This window comes from Electrophorus electricus, chromosome 20, assembly GCF_041902795.1.
Source record: "Electrophorus electricus isolate QZ-2024a chromosome 20, ASM4190279v1, whole genome shotgun sequence".
Classification (NCBI taxonomy): Eukaryota; Metazoa; Chordata; class Actinopteri; order Gymnotiformes; family Gymnotidae; genus Electrophorus; species Electrophorus electricus.
This window is the reverse complement of record NC_137516.1, coordinates 13232922-13253799: the sequence shown is the minus strand read 5'-3', so window position 1 is coordinate 13253799 and position 20878 is coordinate 13232922. Positions and strand designations below refer to the sequence as shown.

The following is a 20878-nucleotide window of genomic DNA, read 5'->3' as shown; positions in this document are numbered from 1 at the left end:
GAAAAACCTACAAGAAGTGGGAAACTGTCTCAAGACAACCTACACTAATGGTTCAGCTTTCAAGTTTGACTGAGTTGGTGGCTGACAAGGAACTGTTGAGGTTGAGAAGAAGCTGTTGTGACTTAACAGATGATGCCACAGTTTGTTTGCATCACCAGAGGTACTTTTGGTGAAATGTAGCTTTCTTCAGACTCAATGTTATTTCTTTTCTTGACTTCAATAATGTTTAATATTTGGTTATCCTCTGGCTTTGTCCACCATCACAACTGTAAGAAATGTTCTTTTATAGATATTAAATGAAGGCGGCGCAATAGAACATGCATATTAACACTTTCCCATAAATGTTTTTTTTAACGAAATTGGAATAATCCTTTTTGGGAATATATACAGTCAAAATATCTTAAAGTGGGATTTTCAGCTCTGAAGCTATATTTATCAAGGTCTGTGACACTGATTTTTTTGATGCAGCACCAAATTACTAATAGATGTGACAAATATATTAATACTACAGAGGAACAAAATTTGGTTGCAAGAAAGTAAAAACTAGTGGCGATATTCAATTTTAGAAAATTAATGAGTCTTCATTTGAGTAAAAATTATATTTGATTATTGTAAAACATTCAGCAACAACTATTTACATGAATACATGCTGCGAAATGTCCTTTTCTTGGATATTGAGTACAAATTTAAAAACGTGTACAAAGTACGCATACAAAGAATAGCAAAGTTATAATTAAGCTCAGAAGGCCAAACTTAAAAAATTAATAACTAAAATGGCATTTAGAGTAGAGCTATAGGATTTTGCATTGTCTGAATTTAATAGACGTTTTCACATGATGTTTTACTTAATCAAGAAACTCCACAACACGAACTAGGTGAGTTGGCATGGAAAGGCCAATATGTAGCTGTTTCTAATTACAGTAGTTCAAAAAATGATTCCTGCAGGTCTTTTGTAATGGTCATATAAGCCACCAGACCCTACATGATATCTTTGGCCTTTTAAATGCATTGAGAAAACATCTAGATACTAGTTTGACCATAAATGTAAAACAACAGATATATTGCTGCTGATCTGATGTTCAGAGCTGTGGGGTCCATAGTAGTTGGTGCCCTGGTAACAGGTGTGCACAATGCCCCTCCTCACCCAGACCCAACTGCAGCACCATTCATCTCCCAGCAGCCTGAGAACACAACCCCTGACCAAGCCGCTTGTTTCTGCGGACTCTGAGAACCTGTCCCGTCATGTTGCTTCACACCGCGGCCAATCGGGTCTCCATTCATCATCCCTGCCGGAAGGCTGACGCACCGCGCTGTGACTGCTGCTCTCAAGTGCTTCTGGCTCTGTGGTCTCTGGTGCATTTAATCTTTAAAGGGTGCCTCATCCCTTTCCTGTGCATCTGACAGGTTTATTTGGACATTCTCATCAAGCAGTACTTGTTAGGAGAGACAGCAGAAGTGGATTTAGCAGTATAGTTTATACTCTGCAGATGACACAGTGGACCAGTTCATTGTGGAAAGGGCAAAACTGCAGTAGGTTCTCCGGTTCCCTGTCTGAACCTGAGAAACTGGTGGACCCCCTGTGGTCAGGCGAGGCAGGCCCATGTCAGTCCTGTAAAGAGTGCCAGAGGCTCTAGCTCCAGTTGACGCAGGATGGTCAGTTTGGTCTCCAGTGTGGATACGCTTACATTTTTGAATTACTACTGAATACAGCATTGCATCTTTTGTATGGTGTAAAATGTTTATTTGTTTATGTAAAAGGTAATTGCCCAGGAGGCTTATCAAACGATTGTCACAGTTCATGATTCTCGATGAAAAACAAAAGATTTGTAGTTGTGGACAATCCAAGAAAACGGACTAAAAAACATTTGCTGTAGGTATGTGAAGCAAATAGTAGAATGCCCACAAAAATAAAGCTTGTCACCCGCACACTACCAGAAAAGATAAACAGAAGTATTGATCAGTTTTATTCCATTAATATGATCTTATGCCAACCAGTGAAGAAAGAGCAAACGTTTCAGCTTGCATACTATTGTCAGTTGAGCATCCAAGCTAAAACGTTTGCTCTTTTTTGGTAGTGTGCGGTCTACATTCTTTATTTTTATGAAGAGTTCGTTGTTCAAGAATGGCCATGCTCGCCCCTTCTGATGGCTCAAGAATATGTGCATCAGTTGTCTTGGCAAAGTTTGTTGAATATAAGAATGAGGCTACAGTTTACTTTAATGGAAGCTCATTCGGTGTGGACTAACCAAACAGAAGCATGTAGAAGGTTCTCACTGAACTGAGGTCACAAATGCAGGCCTGTGTATGACGCACGACTCTAACTTTGATTCTGTGTTGGTTATAAGGCCTTAGGCAGTATAGAATGGCGCATGACGTGACGAACATGAGTTTATGGAACATATTTGGTATGCTGAGTTTCCTGAGCAGGCTTCTGTGGGTGTTTTGATGAATCACTGCATTCATATAATTCAAGAAATGTAAATAATTTTGCTCAAAATAATATAGGTCCATTTTTATCCAAATCTTAGGAGGTGTACCCCACTGTGTTTTAACATATTGGAAGATATTAATATCGATAGCAATATAATCAAAATCTATCATTTTTATTGTGTGCACAAAGTAGATAAGTGGAAGAGCTATAAATATTTGCGATTCTTCCCTTGTGTATAAGACTCAGGAAATGCTCTAGGCTGTACCCCTATAAAGAGGTGTTTGTTTTTTTTTAAAGATTTTAAATTACACTTGTGCCACCACATTAAAGCTGTTCTCTTCCACACATCTTCGAACATTCTGAGCTTACCGAGTCCTCTACAGCAAGCAATGGTGGGTTAGGCCTGTTCCACATGCCGCACTGTTCATCTACTGCTTTTGGACATTTTAATCCAGTTATGTCTCTCTGAGGAGATTTCAAAGGCTGATTATGTTGTGTGTGAATCGAGATGTTAGCTTCCAGCTAATCACTTACAGCAGTATACATGCATTTGTGTAGTGCAGGGATTGCTTGAATATAACTGAATGTGTGAGACTTTGTTTGTTTGTTTTTGTTTTGATTTATTTTATTTTAAATCAGATGACTACATTTGTCACTAGCCTGGATAAAGCCAAACAAGGAAAACTTTGCATTGCTCACCTTTGTCGCTCCATGGCTTCTGAAGGTGTGGGAAGTGATGTCAGTGAGGTTTGTGCATATAGACACCACCAGTGAGCAGGCTGCTAAAATGAGGTCTCACTCGGAGAACAGCAAACCTTCTGCAGCAGGGCAAGACTTCAGAGCAAGTTGGTATTTCTGTGCAGGAGAATTTGAAGTCCTCTTGCCATTGTTATGGTTCTTTATCTTTTCCCGCAACCTCTGTTTCTGTATGTTCCCAAGCTGAGCCACCCCAAAGCTCATCAAAGCATACGGATTCCTGATTGGCTAAGTCCATGGCTGAAGAACTGAACAGGCTGACTGCTAGAGAATATTATGTGAAACCCTGCAATATTTTGGAAGATTCCATAGTCCGCCATCTTTGGCAGACATCCTCTGCACAGTGGCTAGTCATACAGTTGCTTGCCTTCAGGACCTCAATACCAACTCTGTTCAGAATTAGGTCTCCGTTTGTGTTTTGCTGGCATAAAGATCTGTAAGTAACACTGGCGCTGAGTAGGCTTTGTTTGCTGATGTATCTGTCAGCTGTGAATACAAATTATTTGTAAGTTTTGAATTTTGCGATCAGGTGGCTCAGCAATGTTAGCTTATGGCTAGCCTGGTTTTAAAACAAACAAAACCAAAACATTAGTGTCCTACGATTAGTCCATAGACAGAGCTGTAGGACCTGGTGGTGTTCTGTGACACAGCTCTGCGGGGTGCTTAAACACCTTCCCCTTGGCCGTGTTCAGGAGCCATGCTGAGGCTGGAACTAGGGCACGCGCTTTAATTTTAGCAGCTCGAGCCCCTTGGCAGTACAGAGCAGCTCTGTACTCTGGGCTTTTTCAGAACTCAGGACTTCACAGGACCTCGAGAGTTTTTTAGCTCTCTCAAATGGGACAGATAAAACCGTCCTCATTCCTAAGAAAGTTTCAGCATGAGCTTTTGGCAGTGTTAGTCTTGTACACTTTGTAATTTAGGGCCGAATACATTTCTTAACTGGGAAATTGGGTCGTATTTGAGCATGGCTATCAAATGGCTGGTGGCCTGGTTCTGATGGATTGTAATCCCCAAAACTAGATTGTCAAACCTAAGAAGCAGTTAAGTAATTTCCTGAAGCAGTTAGCGCAGTTAATCAGCAGTGCATTTGGCATAGCACCGTTCCCACTACGTTACTTTAGCACTAATCATTGAATGCTTCCTGCACAAATCACAGGAATTTTGAGTGATTCACACTGGAAAGCTTGGACGTTCCCAGTGTGACTAGTGCTGAGTGTTCTGGGGGCGTGTGTTTAAATCATAGCTGTCAGTCCACTCAGCCTCACAAAGTGAATTTCGCAGTCCATTGTACCTGTTAAAACGTAGCTGTTAATAAGGCATCCACAACCACATAACTGTTTTCCAGTTCACATGAATATACAGATCTCATTCAATTGTATCATTTTAATATTTTTGTTCTGTGTTCAGAGAAAAGCAGCAATGCTATGTCCTTTGCCAACTTGTCATCAGTACGACTGCATGTAGGTTTCATGGAAGGCTCAGATTCAGTTTTTTTAAAACTGTATAACGATCTGCTGAACTACAGCAAACCCCATCAGACTCTGTCCTGAGTTTGACCGCACTGTACATGTGCCATGTGCATCAGTTACATGCAGTTTTTAGTTAGTTTCTTGGTTCCTGTATTTTAAGTTTAGTGTTCACAGAAATGTATACATACAATTGTTGGGACTGAGATTGTCATCTTGCTTATTAGCTGTTTTAGCTGCGTTTGTCGCTTTGGTATTCGCAGATGAGCCCGCCAGTCCAAGCGTGGACCGCGGTGGCACCCACATTCCAGCCTCGGCCGTCATTTCGTCAGCTTCAGCCGGAGCGACGGACACCCAGAGTCCAAAAACACCCAGCCCCCACATGCGCCGGCAGCTCTCCCATGACCAGGGTGACAGAAGATTTGTTGGTTTTGTTGGCGCGCGTGCGTGCGTGTGCGTGTGTGCACGCACGCGTTTATACTGTTGATTTCAAATGTCAAATGTAGTAGTCTTGACCATGAAGACATACAGGTGTATACAGCTGTTATTGTGACAGCTTATAACATGTCAGTGTGCATGTGTGTTGGTGCGTTTGACCTCTCCCTGAATTTGTGTATCTGTGCACAGAGTCCCTCAGGAATGCTATTCTGGAACAAAGTGGAACCAAAAAAGAACGCTCCAAATCTTACGACGAGGGTTTAGACAACTACAGGGAGGAGGAAGGAGGGTAAGTACATAATACCAACCTGTGAGAGACAGACACACACACACACCACAGATATTCAGGAAGGCAGTGAATTTGATGTCTGTTTACCTTGTTTTGTTTGTTTATGGTTTAGGCGTTCCAGTAAGTCAAGTCTTAAGGTTTTCAAGAAGGTGAGATGTCCTTATACAGCCATCACAGCACTATAGCAACCACACTCATTACTGTCACCACTCCACCCATCTTTAATATGCTAAAGAATGCATTTAGTTTTAACATGCTGTTTACTTTACATTTCAAATTATGATCCACACTACTGGCTAGGGTTTTCCAAAGATTCCCTGAAGCAAACAGCAAAGCAAGCAGAGCTTGGGCCTTTCTGGTTCCTGGTGACTTGAATGTTTGCATGATGAATGTTTGCATGATGAATTCTAAAATGAAAATGGCATATTGTGTTGATGTTGATACCATTGCCCGTGTAAGGCGTCAAACGTGTGTTATCTGACTCCTGGTGTGCGGCTGTAGGCTTTGGATGGACACAAGTCCTCCGATGACTCCTGTTCCAGAAGAGATTCTTCCTCAGACATCTTCACGGATTCCTCCAAAGAGGGCTGGCTGCACTTCAGACAGCTCATCATGGACAAGAGCAAAGTATGGAGGCCACTATTCCTCACAGCCCTGCTGTCTTCCTTGTCCCCAGAAAATCTTATGACTGAGGATGCCGTGTGCAATTTTTGTGTCGGCCTCTCTCTCCCCCCCCTCTCGGCAGCGTGTGGGCGGAGGCATGCGGCCATGGAAGCAGATGTATGCTGTGCTGCGTGGTCACTCCCTCTACCTGTATAAGGACAGGAGGGAGGCGCTGGCGCACGTCAACTCCCAGCTGGAGGACGAGCCCCAGCCGGTGAGCGTCAAGGCCTGCCTGATCGACATCTCCTACAGCGACACCAAGCGCAAGAACGTGCTGCGGCTGACCACGTCCGACTGCGAGTACCTGTTCCAGGCCGAGGGGCGTGACGACATGCTGTCCTGGATCCGTGTCATCCAGGAGAACAGCAACCTGGACGAGGAGGTAGGTGGCCACGCCTCTCTGCAGGCTTTTAGAGCCTGTCAGTTCTGGGATGTTGCATGATTAATCTTGGGAATAGACAGGAGCTGCTGCTGCTGTTGTTGTTGTTGTTGTTGTTGTTGTTGTAGGACACAGTACTGGTTATGAATGCCCAAGGAATACAAATGCTTTTCAATGTGTGAATCGCCAGACAGTTCTGAAAGATCTGCTTCTAGAAGTCCTATTTTACATGGTTCTTCTCCAGCTAAAATACGGGTAACCGACTCAGATACTGGAGAGGCACACGACAGCACAGATTACTGCCTACCCTGCTCTGACACACCCAGAACAGAATCAGTGTGTAGTGCTGAAGTGTATAGTGCTTTGGTCTCTCTGGAACTAGAGTGTTTTGTTTATTGAGTATTTAGATTTAATTCCATGATCTGTTGACAGATTGTCTGTGACAAGTCACAGTCAACTTTCATTCCTTCTTACAATCCATTTTCCTGAGTAAACTGTTAACATGATACAATAATCTATACAGATCACTTTACAATTGATTAAACAAACAAACAGGACCACAGGGAAATAGGCTAGGCAGTCGGCTCTGGAGTGAATGATAAAATTTTGCATGCATTATTCACGGTTAGGTAGTATGCACTGTGTAATGGCTATGGTTGGGTAATATGCACCATATGGCAAAACGTATGTGGACACCCCTTTTAATTACTGAGATCAAGTGTTTGAGCCACACACCCCTGCAATCTCCATAAACGAACACTGGCAGTAGCGAGGGTCTTACTGTAGCGTATAGAGTAAAGCCAAGCACTGGCTAGAGTGCTGTAACGCAGCGGCTCACAATGGAAACGTTCTCTGGAGTGATGACTCACGTGTCACTATCTGGCTGTGCAGTGAAGGAATGTGGCTTCGGCAGATGCCAGGAGAAAACGTCCTATGGGAATGCTTGGCGACAACAGTGAAATTCGGAGTAGAAGAGATGATGATGGTCTGGGCCTGGTTTCTGGGGTTTGGGTTAGGCCCCTTAATTCCAGTGAAGGGTAAGGGACCTCCTGGGGCCTGCACAGAACCCTGACCTCAAATAAACACCTTTTGGGATGAAGTGGACCGTCGTCTGTCAGCCAGGCCTTCTCATCCAACAGCCTGCCTGACCTCCCAAATGCTCTTTTGAATGAATGGATAAACACTCCCAAACACTCCAGAATCTTGTGGAAAGCCTTCTCTCAAAAAAATGTGGCCATTATAGATGCAGGGTGTATTCCATATTAATGTCCATTGCTTTGGAATGGGTTGCCTTGCAAGCTTGTATAGGTATTATCTGGGGTCCACATAATTATGGCCATATAGTGTGTCAGCAGCTTTGACATACCAGAGGATCTACAGATTACCTAGATATTGGTGTTACCCGTTACATGTATCTAAACAGATCCTTGTGAGAAACTCGGAGAACTCTGAAACTCCCAACTTGTAAGCATCAGGTTTCTCTCAATAGACCAGAGTAAATTCAGCTCACGCCCCATGCAGCGCGCAATGCTTTTGTCATCGATCAGCGCGGGAGTGAAGACCAGGCAGGGCACTGTTTGCTGAAGGTGTGAGTTTGAAGTGCAGGCCCTCGGGTTGTGGCTGGCTCTGCCTCCGTCTCCCTGTATGGTGAGCGGTAGCGCTCTGAGAGCAGGTCTTGGATGCCTCCTTACTTTCCCTTTTCTCTGCTTGTTTTGTCATTGTTCATCTGTGCAGAACGCGGCCGTGACGAGCACTGATCTGATCAACAGGAAGATCAAAGAGTACATTTCTATGAGGTGAGGCCATGCGGCAAAAGAATGTTCTGCTCTTTAGTTGTTGTTTTTTTGTTTGTTTGTTTTTTTTATCATCATGTTGCTCATTTTTGTGTGTGTGTGTGTGTGTGTGTGTGTAGTACTCCCCCCATTAAGACTGAGCCTTCCCCCAAAGCCTTGCGACAGTCTCTTAGCATTAAACAGACTCTGCTCGGGGTGACGGGCAACAAGGGCCAAAGCACACACTCCACGAGGACCGAGCAGGAGAGGAACAGCAGAGGTACACGCAGACACATGCACATTCAGAGTATTGACACCTTCTGTCAATTTCAGAAGTCAGTTCTTCAGCACAACATATGGTGCAGGCTATTAGGGGTATATAGACACCAGAGCCTCGGTACAGACATGCTCCCAGTTATTACCATCACAGCTTGATAACCACACTTGCACACCCCACACCACAAACACATGCATGCGCAGAGTCATCGCTTTCACGTTAGTAAAAGATATCAATGTACGAGGCATGCTGTATCCCAGATGACTGCAGTCCTCCGAGGGACAAAGCCGCGTGGAAGAGAGGGCTTCCAGGGCTGAAGAAGAAACCGGAGAAAAAGTGCCCTGCGGGGGTCACGTTCGGAGTGCGGCTGGACAGCTGCCCCCCAGCACACAACAACAGGGTAAGAGCTCAAAACGTGACACAATGACAAACCAGGGGTTCGGTACAACACAGAGCCTTTTCTGTCGGGCTGCTTTGTTTTTCACACGTGCGCGTCTGTGTGCGTGTGGGTGTGTAGTATGTGCCTCTGATAGTGGAGGTATGCTGTAAGCTGGTTGAAGAGAGAGGCCTGGAGTACACTGGCATCTACAGAGTCCCGGGAAACAACGCTGCCATCTCCAGCATGCAGGAGGAGCTGGACACCAAGGGAATTAGTGACATTGACGTACAGGATGACGTGAGTGGACGGCCAGTGGTTCCTCACAAAATCTGTCGCCGAGTTGCTGTTTTGAAACCTGGTGCCTCCCTTGGACTAAGTGGGAGGCTCTGTTCCCATGACACTCGCTCAGTATACTCGGTCAGAAATCACAGCCTAAATGTGCAGTGGTTACACACCTCTGCTATATACACGCAGCCTCTAAAGAGTTCCTGTGTGCGCATGCGCGCACACACACACACACACACACTCTCTCTCTCTTTCTACCTCTCTCCCCCTCACTCTCACTCACTCTCTTTGTCTTCCTCATGTAGAAATGGCGAGATCTTAACGTGATCAGCAGCTTGCTCAAATCCTTCTTCAGGAAACTCCCAGATCCTCTGTTTACTAATGGTATGAAACAGGCACATTAGTCTTTTACTGTGTATTGTTAGCATGCTTTGAGTTAAGAGTTTGGGAAATTAATGGGATTTTCCCTTTTGAAGCAGTTGAACTTCCTTATGGTTTAGTTTTACTGCAGAGTGAGGGCACCACCTAGAGGACACAGTTGGTAATGGGAGTTGTTGGGTTTTTTGGGGGAAGGGGGGGGGGGGTTCTCCCTCTTTTCTGCTTTTAAGTTTCAAGTTTGGTTTATTTGTCACATACATAGTCGTATACAGTATAACTCGCAGTGAAATGGTTTGAGAGTTGCTTGGTTGCTTGTTTGGCTTATGGCCTGTGCTTTGTTGTATAGCTACATCAGGTTTCATGTCTGTTTGCAGAAAAGTACTCTGACTTCATTGAGGCCAATCGAAAGGAAGATGGCGTGGAGCGGTTGAAGGCCCTCAAGTGTCTGGTGAGCAGCACACGTTTACCGCCCATTTAACAAACGATGACATTTCAGGCGGTCAGCCTCGGCGAGCAGAAAGAACCATACCCGTCATGTTCTCTTCCTCTGTAGATCCGCGAGCTGCCCGGCCATCACTACGAAACCCTCAAGTTCCTCTCTGGCCACCTGAAAACCGTCTCTGAGAACTGTGAGAAGAATAAGGTAGGACCAAGCCGGATGAGCGGGCGTGCCATCGCAATTAAGAGCTGTGCTCGGTTCAAATGCCGCAGGCGGCCGTTCACTTTCACCTGTGCCCCTGCATCATAATTGAGCGTTTCTAATTAGATAGTTCTGCTCGTTAGTGCGGACTCCAGGAAATGACCGCCACTTCAGCACGTTCTCACATTGCAGTGACCAATATCGGTGGTTCCTTTGAAATTATTTATTTAGAGTTCACAAAAATGTACTAGAGTACTGTAAAAGTTTGTACTGAATGCTTTTTAAAAAAAATGTTAATCATATCCAAAAATTCTAGAATGTATACCTTCAAATCAAACATATTTGGGTGTAAAAGAATTGTGTGACTTTCAACACATCTGAATCGTACATAGAACATATAATGTACTGGAGTGGACCGTGGGAATGGGTGAGTATTTATTCCTTACTGTTTTCTCAGATGGAGCCCCGTAACCTGGCGATCGTGTTTGGGCCAACGCTGGTCAGAACCTCTGAAGACAACATGACCCACATGGTCAAGCACATGCCGGACCAGTACAAGATAGTGGAAACCCTCATTCAGCATGTGAGAGCCTGTTTACTTGTATGCCAGACCATGTTTTATGTGCGACTTTGATCATTTGATCATTCCTGGATCCACCCGATTCTGTTACAGTATGACTGGTTCTTCACCGAAGACGGAGATGAGGACCCTGTAGTGAGTATCCATATAAAAGACTGTATGCCACGTCTCCTCAGAGGAGACCTCAGAAGTGCCTCGACAGCCCTTACTGCCTGTATCGGGAATGACGGCCACAACGCGCCTCTCCCCATCGTTAAGGGCAGTTAACTAAACACCCAATCGTAACCGCTGTAGCCGCTCTGGTAAAAAGTAGCGGAAATGGTTCGCTCTCCGCACCAAATGTGTCTTTGCAACTTTATCTCCCCCCCAAAGGCTGTTGTCGAGCAGGACAGCACGGTGCAGTCGCAGCCCGTCCCCAACATCGACCACTTGCTGAGCAACATCGGCCGCACGGCGGCGTCGCCGGGAGACGGCTCAGGTAGGACACGCTCTCGCAGCCCTGCCTGGCAAAAGCACTGCACTTCACAGCGGCAGGCAGGTGAGGTCAGGACAAGGCAAGCAGGCACAGCGAGGCTGGCACATGAGCTCGGTGAAATGTCTTCATGAATGTCAACGTGTTTGTATATACTTTTTTGGGGGGTTTTTTGTTGGGGTTTTTTAAGTAGCTCACAAGATTGGCAGCTACACATGCTTTTCATTAAATGTTTAGACTAAGTAAGCTTAGTGAGCTTATAAGGAATGTCTTGGTGCCTATGTAAAAGTGAACTATTTTAACAATTTTGCAATGGTTAAGTTAAACAAATTGGATAAAATAGTTCCAGTATATACGTGAAGCTTCTGAATTGTTTTTTTTTTGTTGGTTAGTTTTTTTTGTTTGTTTTTCCTCCTACTTTAATTTGTCCGTTTCATCATGGTTTTGCAGGGTCGTTTGTCTTTTGTTGAAACGCAGTTCTTTCGCCACATCTCTTGTGTTGCCTTAGTTTTTGGTTTTTCTTCTTTTCATCCCTCGCTCATGCCATTCCTCCTTTAGCCTCCGTTATGACTCCACTCCTTTTCCCTCGGTTCTTTTCCTCCCCCACCCGCACCCCCTTTCTCACACCAGCCCGGCATGTTCTTTCCCAAAAAGAAAACTATGGGGGGAGGGGGGGGAGGAAAAAAAAAAAAAAAGCAAACTGCGATTGAAATGCAAAGCGAATGTGGCTCACACGTCTGACTCGTCTTGTCTCCAGTGTTTTCTTTCTCCCTTGTGCCTGTCCAGCCCTGCTCACACATTACCCAATCTTGACACAGGCCAAGTGGGCGGCGTCTATCACTCGGTGATGTCACTGATGGACTCTGTTATGTCTGTGATGGACAGCTGGGACTGTAGGAAGAAGGAGTGTTGTCCCCAGTGTAGCTGCCTAGTCTGCAGAAACCCCCGGTTCTTGTAAATTGAAACCGAATCCGGGACGTGTCCCCAACAGAATGAACAAAGCTCAAAAAAAAAAAAAACACAACCCGGAAAAAAAGAGAAAACAAACCCCGAATGAATGTCAGAGAAGTCAATATTTGTCATCGTGGTGTTGCACGTTTCATATCTTATAAGACTATTATTAACAGAGAGGATACAGAGCGGTGATGGTGTCATGTGTCTGAAAAGCCTCTTTGCTGTCTCCCGTTGTCTCTGAAGCTGACCGTAAGGAGTTCTAGCATGGTATGGCCTCCAGGCTTTTCTTCCACTTATGTGGCATCGTTGTCATGGTGTCTGAAGGGGTGTGGTGGGGTTGGGGGGTTGCGAGCTAGCTCAAACTCAAAATTCCCAAACACACAATCAGCGGAGGAGTCACATGCCAGGCTGTAGCATTTACACTAGCACAGATTAACAGCGAGACTAGAGGCATTTTGGTGGTGGAGAAGCTCACACAAAGGACAGTTCCTCGCGCCACAGTCAGTCACCCTCTAGCATTTGCCCCATTAGCTCCTGTAATATTTGCCCCTTGTCGTTCACCCCCAAAATCTTCCAGAGCTTTGGCTATTCTCTGTGATCACATTTGGACGCTACACCAGATCCTTGATGCTGTTAAATACAGACATGGTCTACAGTGCAGTTTCTTTTTACAGGATATACTTTGTCATATGTACAGCTATCAGCTTAGATTCAGTCAATATACAGCTCTCATGCCTTAAAGGAATGGTACAACAAAGTCAAATGTGTTTACCACCTACCTCAAATCTAATCCATCAAAGAAGTCATCTTTGAGTCTGATATTTCCATGTGTTTTGCACTGAGTCTACTAACCTATTGTAGCCAGCAATTACTGAAAGCCATTTCATCTTACATTTTCAGAAATACAAGCCCAAATATTCATATGCTTGATAGATGCCACATTAAGATGTTTGTCCAGAATTGCTGCCTCCATAGTTACACTGCTTAGCTCTGGAGTAGTTTGTATCCATTTTTATAGATATAAGTAAGTCACACTAGATCCTAAACAACATTGGAAAGTCTGTTACATTACTTGAGATCAGTGAAGATGTGTAAAGATGTGGACATGTAAGATGATGATTTTGGGGTGAAATGGCTAGCTACATTAGCCTTGCAGGTCCAGGGCAAAATTAATAGCGCAAACACTGAAGGACCGCTATGTCATGGCAGATCTGCTGCATCTAGGTGAACATTAACATTTCTTTGCTGAACCATTCCATTAAGGCCCCACCACATTAAACTAGCATAAAGACATAAGTGTTTAGTGTAATAGGAATATGGTCAGAGCGTGCGACGCACTCCAGGATAGCAGAGGTGTACGCTCCCTCAGCACCCACGTACTACAGCATACACTCGGCTACACTACTAGATAGTAAAACACAAGTGCTTCTGATGAAACCTCCCACCCGCTTACTCTGTACCTGTGCAGATGTTTTATCTTTGCCTTAGTGGTGTCTCTGAGTTGGGAAAGAATGCCTTTGAAAAGGCTGTGTGCGCGCGCGTCTGTGTGTGATATCCGACTGAACCTTTGACATGCCGTCTGTGAGAACGTGTGCATGAGCTGCTTCCTGTCTTGGTGCAGCTGCCGGGTTCATCCTCCTGGCGGCTCTCTTGTTCCTCACCCGCCCTGCCCCCGAGCCCCCTCTTCATCTCGCTGTTCCTCCGTGTGTGATGGCTTTACTGCGTCGCCTATGTCTTTCCAATCTTCTCATCTGTTTGTGCTGTTCTTGTGCTGAAAGGTTCATGGTGTGGTTTTGTTTTTTGTTTTTGTTTGTTTTTGTTTTTTCCTGTTCCAGTTTTTGTGGGTTTTGTCCCACTTTCACCCTTTCGTTGGAAAATGCACTTATGTCGTTTTTGTTTTTGTTTGTTTACCCTTGCCATCATTAGATTCAACCGCCAGTGACTCTGCCAAATCAAAGGTGAGTAGGCTGTTCTAATATATTAACTCAAAGATCATAAGCAGTTCTGTAGTTCATCAAAACTCCTCAGTATATCTTCACATTTTTGCCCATTCCTATTGCCTTCAGAAAATCTATTTCTTTATGCAAATCATACTGCTACTCTAAGTTCATGCAAGGTTATGCTCATATTAAAGCATGTCTTAAATGGAAGGTATTTGTTGCTATGGCAAAGACAGCTGCAAAAATGCCACTAGACAACCTCAGATTATAGAAGAAAAGAAATCCCAGGGTATTTTTTAGGGAGTATTTTCTGGCCTTCCAATGTAACATGCTGTTTTTGGCTTCTGTGCTGTTGCCTCTGCAGCAGGGCTACTGGCCTTGTAAGGAGCAGAATAGCACAGATCTAGTGCGCGCCTCCATCTTTGTCAATCGCAAGCGCAAAAAAACCAACAAGCCTCAGCCTAGCAGCTCAGACGACGACCTGGACGCCGTCTTTTCCAAGAAGGAGCTTCAGGAGGAGAGCGACCCGAACTGGCCCGCCGACGACCAAACTGACGAAGCCGAGAGCGAGGTCGGTGTTGGCAGTCCCCACCAAAGGCCCGAGGAAGGGGAGCCGGGAAAGAGGCTCGTGACCGCTCCAAGGGATCAGGAGCGGCAAGAGCTCCTGCCCCAGCAGTCCGTGCAGAGCATCAAACGCAGTAAGTCCCCCAGGCTGAACTACAACACGCAGATGGCTCGGCAGAACTCTTTCTCGGACCCCATTTCCAACTTTGACGAAGGCTGTGTCTCAGACCTGGGCACACTGAACAGCACCAGCTCCCAGGCGTCAGTCCCTAGAGCTAGGCAGGGCAGGACCATGGGCCCCTGGTCAGAGGGCACCGGGGCAGGGGCAGGTCTGGGGGCCGAGGTCTGCTCCATCACCTCCGACTATTCCACCACCTCCTCCATGACGTTCTTGACTGGAGTCGAGTCGAGCGTCCTGAGCCCGGAGGTCCGTTCGGTGGCGGAGAGCCGGGGCGACGAGGCAGACGACGAGAGAAGCGAGCTAGTCAGCGAGGGCAGGCACGTAGAGACGGACAGCGAGAGCGACCTGTCCATGTTCACCGTGAGCCGAGAGGGCGGGCAGGTCGAGGAGAGCAGCCAACCGGATGGTAGCACCACGCCTCTGCCAGACGGCCCCGGCATCCTCCCCTGCCACCGCATCGTCGCGGGCGATACACTCGCCCGTAAGAGAGGGAGCCGCCACAAGACGGACAGCGAGTCCTCGGCTGACGGCGCCCTCGCAGACGAGCCTGGCAGGCCGTGCAGGGTGCTGGACATGGACAAGCCGACCAGTAGCCCACGGCTGGCCCGTAGCGAATCGGAGCGCACTGAGGCCACCTGGCGGCTCAAGATCACCGACCGGCTGAAGTGCCGCCTCCGCACCTCTGCCGACGACATGTTCGGCGTGGGCTCGCAGCGCACCAGGTCCCCAGAGTCGCGCAGCAAACGCAAGACCAACATCCGCCGTCGTCACACCATGGGCGGCCAGCGGGACTTTGCCGAACTGTCCGTCGTGTGCGGCTGGCCGGCCCGCGGCACGGAGCTCTCCGCCGTGGACCGCCTGAAGCCCAGGTGCGGCTCACAAGACTTTTCCATCACGGAGTGGATCGCCCGCGAGCGCCATCGCACCAGCAACCCTGAAGTGAGCCTGGCCACCGCAGAACCACCCACCGCCCAGGGCCTGGAGCTGGGCTCCACCCTCGCACCCTCCTGCTCCAATCCGACACACGTGCTCAACGGAGACGCGCCGCCAGCGGCCTCTCAGAGCAGGAGCCTCAGCTTGGCGTCCGACGCCCACCCACATAAACTCTCCGGCAGCCAAGTGGTGCGCTCCCGTTTCTATCAGTATCTGTGAGAGAGGGCCCGGTGATCTGCCTGGTTGAATGCCCGAGACAGTAGGCGTGTGTTTGTAGGGTACTCGCCGTGGGTTGTGAGCTGTGTGAGCGTTTGCGACTGGGTGCCTTTGCAATCACTATCTTGGAGGGTGATTTTTATACACGGGAAGCAAAGGAAAATGCCGGGGAGCACGCCAGTTTGACAGCTGTCAGGGTGAGTCGAGTGACATTTTTCTCGCTCACTCCCACTGACTTCCAGGGTCTTTTCCTCCCTCCAGTGAAATGACTCACTGACACAGGGTCTCTGTTTAGACCTGGTGAACCACCAGTATTGCTGAAAGACTTTCTGTTCCACTCGAATTAGGCTACGAGAGGGTCATGTTGGAAAGTCAACGTGAAATGGAGAGAGAGAGAGAGAGAGAGAGAGCGCCAAAATGGCAATGTTCTCAGAGGGATGACATGACGAGGCAGGTCATAGCAGGGCTGAACGTGATGTTGAAGAGAAAAGACTGTAGTGTCAAAGTATTGCTAAAGACTTTTTTTTGTTGTTGTTGAAAGCGTAAGGTGGTCTCAATCATGATTGGTCCTCCTATAACCAAAATGAAGAATGTATCTTATCTGCTTGCTGTAATACTTACAAAAAAAGCATAGTTGTACATGTTCTCATTTGTAAGTGTACATAGCCCCCTTTCCCCCTCTGTACTTGAAATGTTTTGCTTCCCCCCACTGGCTGTTTCTGGACCTGTTTTATGGACCGCTTTGTGCGCTGTGATGTGGGATAGTGTTTATTTTTACGATGAAAAGAACTCAATTGATTTCACACCGATCTGAAGGCGTGCCAAACACCTCTCTGATGCAACATCCTGCGAGTCCTATGTATTCTTACCATCAGTTCATGCAAAAAAAAAGAGGTTTTAAGAAAATATAAAAAAGTTGGGATAAGGCTGGGATACGTGACTGGACAAGGGGAGCTCTATGGTCCTGTGTCAATGAGTGTCCCATATCTTTCTTATTCACTAACGTACTGTGAAAGGTCAAGAGATTCCTAGTTCACCTCAGTGGCTTTCCAGGCCTAACAGATGGGGGAGGGGTGGGGGTCACACAAGCTTCCTTTCCATAGGCATTCCACTTTGGTCTTAACATGTTTTTTACCATTTTAATTTCATTTTCTCAATTGGTATTTTTAACCTGACTTGAATTTTAAATATTCCTGTAAAAATAACTTAAATGTACATATCTATTCCTTCTTTTAGCATCTTTCCTCACGTTCATTACTTTAGTTTCTTCTGCAAGTATTGTATGATACTAGCATGTAGATAGGGGACCGGCCAGGGCAAGAGGACTTGACCATGCTCATCTCTTGAGGGGGGACATGGATCTCCCTTCTCTGTGTGTTGGGGGGCGAAACATATGCTTCCTCGACTGTTTGTATCATGCTGTGTCCACTCCAGCAAGTGGAGGTATTTTCAAAACACTGGAAAAATAAAATGTTATATGTCTAACAAAGAACCGCCGCATGAGATTTCTGGCGTCCTGCTTTGCTCATCATCTGCCTATGATTACTTCATGGATAATCTTAACACAAATGAACCCTTCCTACGCACAGCCCCCAGTATGGGGATTCTGATGTCTAAAAAAATAACCGTGTCAGTTTTTACCTTTCTGAACATCAGCATTTATGCAATAAATCCTGTCTAGTAGACTTGATCATTTTTCGCCTTTAGATGGCACAATAGCGTCACTGTGAGAGTACACGGGTATGCCTGGGCATTTTCTCCCTCCGTACAAGAAAAAACTGCCTACGTGGTACTCCGTGAACATGAAACACACACAAAAAAAAAAGAAAATAAAAAAGTTTTGAAAATGCTTTATGTACAAGTCACAAACAGTAGGGACCGAAACAGTTTTGTAATTTATACATTTGTACATCTGCAGACGAGACGGCACATTACATGGAACCACATGGGCATATTTAAGCCGTCAGAGGTTACAACACTTAGATACTTAATAACAAAAAACAATCTGCATTTTACTTGCTAGCATGCCGAATTAAAACAACTTGGTCTGTACAAAATGTGCCTCAAGGACCTTTTTGGACATAAACACGACCATTATATGAAATATAATGGCTATTGTATGAGCTGTACCTGATGACGTAAGCTACACCATTAATACAGGTTTGAAATTCACTATTACTCTATAGCCAAAATGACCAGAATACTAGCAAGTTTGTACAAGATGCTGTTGACAGGGTTCTGTTATGGTTCCTAACTTTCTATCCTTTCTCAATGTAAAAATTATTTCTATGTTAAACATATTTGTTTCTTTTTGTGTGGACAGCCCATCTTATACAGCTTTACTTAGTAAGGCACAGTGACTAAAATAACCTAGGCTTCCATGTCCCCAGCTTTAGGAACTAATCAGAGCAATGTTTAAAATCACATTGATTTCTAAACTGACCCATTCACAAATGACCAGTATACAGTGTTATGGGCCATTTATTACTAAATATCAATTTAAAGCTACTGTACTGTAACAAATACTTGACTTAACAGGATGATTCACATTATTAAATGAGACGGACAAACGAAGAAACAGTTTGAGAATATCTTTTAGATCCAAATAAGGGCCCTTATTAAGCTCAGAAGTTGAATGCAACACGTTAAAAACTAACAAGGTGGTGTTAAGTAACCAGTATTCTTAAATAGCTATTTGCACTCTTTCCTCTGCCTTTTCCACTGACCTAAATCTTGTGCTATTGTCCTCTCTTAGAAGATTACATAATCGGTGCATGGTTTGAGAAGCCGTGCACGGAAGAGTTGCAGAGGGTAGCTGTGATGCTACTGGCTTGGTCCACACGAGGGCGCTCAACATCCAGGGGTGGGGGGTGGCGGGGCTTCATCCGAGGGGAGAGGAAGAAGAAATGTCCCATTTGCCTCTTCAGCTCACTTGTGCTGCTTTCTTGCTCTCACCTGTCCTGGTAGCCAGTCAGAGGCGAAGGGGTCTGATCCATGCACGTGTTCAGGAGAACCCAATCTTGTTGGAGATGACGATGCAGGTTGTGGAGGGGAGGGGGGACAGTTTGCATATCCAGGGGTAAGCTGGCCTGTGCTCAGCTCTGAGGGGTGGAGTCTTAACCGTCATCCTCGTTCTCCTGCTCCAGCTCCTCCTGTGTCACAATCTCGGGCGGTCTGAAGCACGCCTCGAAAAAATTGATGATCGACTGACTCAGGTGCAGCTGGGCCTTCTTGGAGTGCAGGAAGTGGCCTTCGTCTGGGTAGATCTGGGTAGAAGGCCAGAAAACAAACAAACAAAAAAAAAAACTGAACAGCTTCCTGTGCCCAGTACAACACCGAACAATGATGGCCTTCAGAACAATTACTCATGAAAACCATGCCACCTCAGTCAGAGGTTATAAATGTAAAGCAATTGTCAGCATGTACAAGTCATTCAGAAAGTGCAGACAACCCTGCTGGTAATTATACAGCATTTACCTGTAATGTGTAATTGGCCTTTTTATTTATTAAATGGCTTATAAATTTTGCAGTGTGCTGGAAATGGACTTTCTCTGGGGGAAGACAGAGATCAGCATTAATCTTAATGCTTCTGGGTTGCTTATAAATTTATATATATATTGTGTAAGTTACTAAATTTACACATAAAAAGAAACAAAAACTTTAAATATATTACCATCAGCTGTAGGATGAATAATTAAGAACTTCTTATCGTCTAGTAGGCTTGTCCGACGTACTAAGCTTGACATCTAGTGAACAAAATGATGTGAATCGGTGTAGCTTTTAGAAGCACTGAGCACTGATGTGTTTTTATGTAGAGGATGAATTGCAGTTACCTCATACACTCTCTGACTGGACTGAGGAATTCCTAAATATCGCTCGGAGAAAGATGAGGCTGTAAGAGTTTACGAGACATTGGGTTAGAAATACGGTCACTGCCATTGGGTTTATATCTGACTGTAAGGCACAGAGTAAGTTAATTTGTGTTCAGTGATGATACCGTATAGATTGAAATCGGTGATGGGAGAGACGGCGACTCCGCATTTGAATTTGAAGTTGTATTTGAACAGAGCTTCTTCAGAATTTAAAAGAAGGCTGGCAAGGTATCCCCCATACACCTGCATCAGAAAGTCACACAGTTTAATGTGAAACAACTAAAGTAGGTCAATTCCTTAAACATAGAATTAGACCCTTGGTCTGTATGTCAGCTCTTAACCCCTAAAAAAAATATTCTACAAAGCAGTATTAATTTGCAGAATTAACTTTGAATTAAATCGAATCCAAGCCTCTGGTAAATTGTTATTTTATATTCAGAGCTGACAGCATCTTGAAGTAAACATCATCAAGTCAGTCTGCCTGCCACTAATTAATTTCCATGGACAGCACCAAGATTCCTGCCGTTATCCTGGAGCACCTGCCAGGGCCGAGAGCCAAACGCGAGCAACCTGCTCTTCCGCTTTAGGTTTATTTTAAACTCTGCCCTTCTGCTGGCCTAGTTTGAGTTCATTTCTCCAATCTTAAGTTCAGCCTCCAGACTGAGCTCAATAATTCATGCGCAGGCATTTCTGGAACGTCGCAAGTGCTCCAGACTTCACAGACCGCTTCCTTTCTAGCCAGCCTTCTTGAACAGCTCACTCCATCTTTGCATGAAGACAGAGCGACGCCTCGTCTTTTGGCAGCGAAAGCTCGGGAGAGATGAGCTACGGCGATCCACACGTTCAAGCCGGACACTTTTTTTTGCTGTTTGGAAACAGCCTCGTTTTCCAGAACTCTGCAGTGGTATTACTGGATGTGGCTCTTGGAGGGGTTTGGTTTGTTCCTCATCTTTCCCTGCACTTGTTTTTCGTAGGTCCAAGCGTTTATAGTGGATCCAACTTCTGCACTGCTT

At 45.5% G+C, this 20878-nt stretch overlaps 2 protein-coding genes across 18 annotated transcripts in view; one reads left to right on the top strand and one right to left on the bottom strand.

Annotated features, from left to right (window-relative positions):
• arhgap21b (Rho GTPase activating protein 21b) overlaps positions 1–17485 on the top strand; it is a 45429-nt gene extending 27944 nt beyond the window's left edge. For 7 of the 11 annotated variants that reach the window (XM_081703863.1, XM_081703866.1, XM_081703862.1 and 4 more), the window contains 17 exons: positions 4917–5063; positions 5281–5380; positions 5493–5529; positions 5882–6007; positions 6126–6425; positions 8157–8218; positions 8335–8474; positions 8732–8871; positions 8989–9147; positions 9441–9519; positions 9888–9961; positions 10067–10156; positions 10611–10736; positions 10827–10868; positions 11106–11271; positions 14086–14117; positions 14464–17485. In XM_081703863.1, the coding sequence (XP_081559989.1) occupies positions 4917–5063; positions 5281–5380; positions 5493–5529; positions 5882–6007; positions 6126–6425; positions 8157–8218; positions 8335–8474; positions 8732–8871; positions 8989–9147; positions 9441–9519; positions 9888–9961; positions 10067–10156; positions 10611–10736; positions 10827–10868; positions 11106–11271; positions 14086–14117; positions 14464–15996 (3353 nt within the window). In that variant the 3' untranslated portion in view covers positions 15997–17485. The remainder of the gene's footprint in view (positions 1–4916; positions 5064–5280; positions 5381–5492; positions 5530–5881; positions 6008–6125; positions 6426–8156; positions 8219–8334; positions 8475–8731; positions 8872–8988; positions 9148–9440; positions 9520–9887; positions 9962–10066; positions 10157–10610; positions 10737–10826; positions 10869–11105; positions 11272–14085; positions 14118–14463) is intronic. The other 4 variants (XM_081703871.1, XM_035536093.2, XM_035536091.2 and 1 more) reach the window with 3 other exon arrangements.
• A 343-nt stretch (positions 17486–17828) lies between these two features.
• Positions 17829–20878, bottom strand: part of dpp6b (dipeptidyl-peptidase 6b) — a 100495-nt gene continuing 97445 nt past the window's right edge. For 4 of the 7 annotated variants that reach the window (XM_026998353.3, XM_081703873.1, XM_026998351.3 and 1 more), the window contains exons 22-26: positions 19991–20108; positions 19827–19885; positions 19667–19739; positions 19471–19544; positions 17829–19259 (exon numbers count right to left, since the gene is read on the bottom strand). In XM_026998353.3, coding sequence (XP_026854154.2) covers positions 19110–19259; positions 19471–19544; positions 19667–19739; positions 19827–19885; positions 19991–20108 — 474 coding nt within the window. In that variant the 3' untranslated portion in view covers positions 17829–19109. The remainder of the gene's footprint in view (positions 19260–19470; positions 19545–19666; positions 19740–19826; positions 19886–19990; positions 20109–20878) is intronic. The other 3 variants (XM_081703872.1, XM_081703874.1, XM_081703875.1) reach the window with 3 other exon arrangements.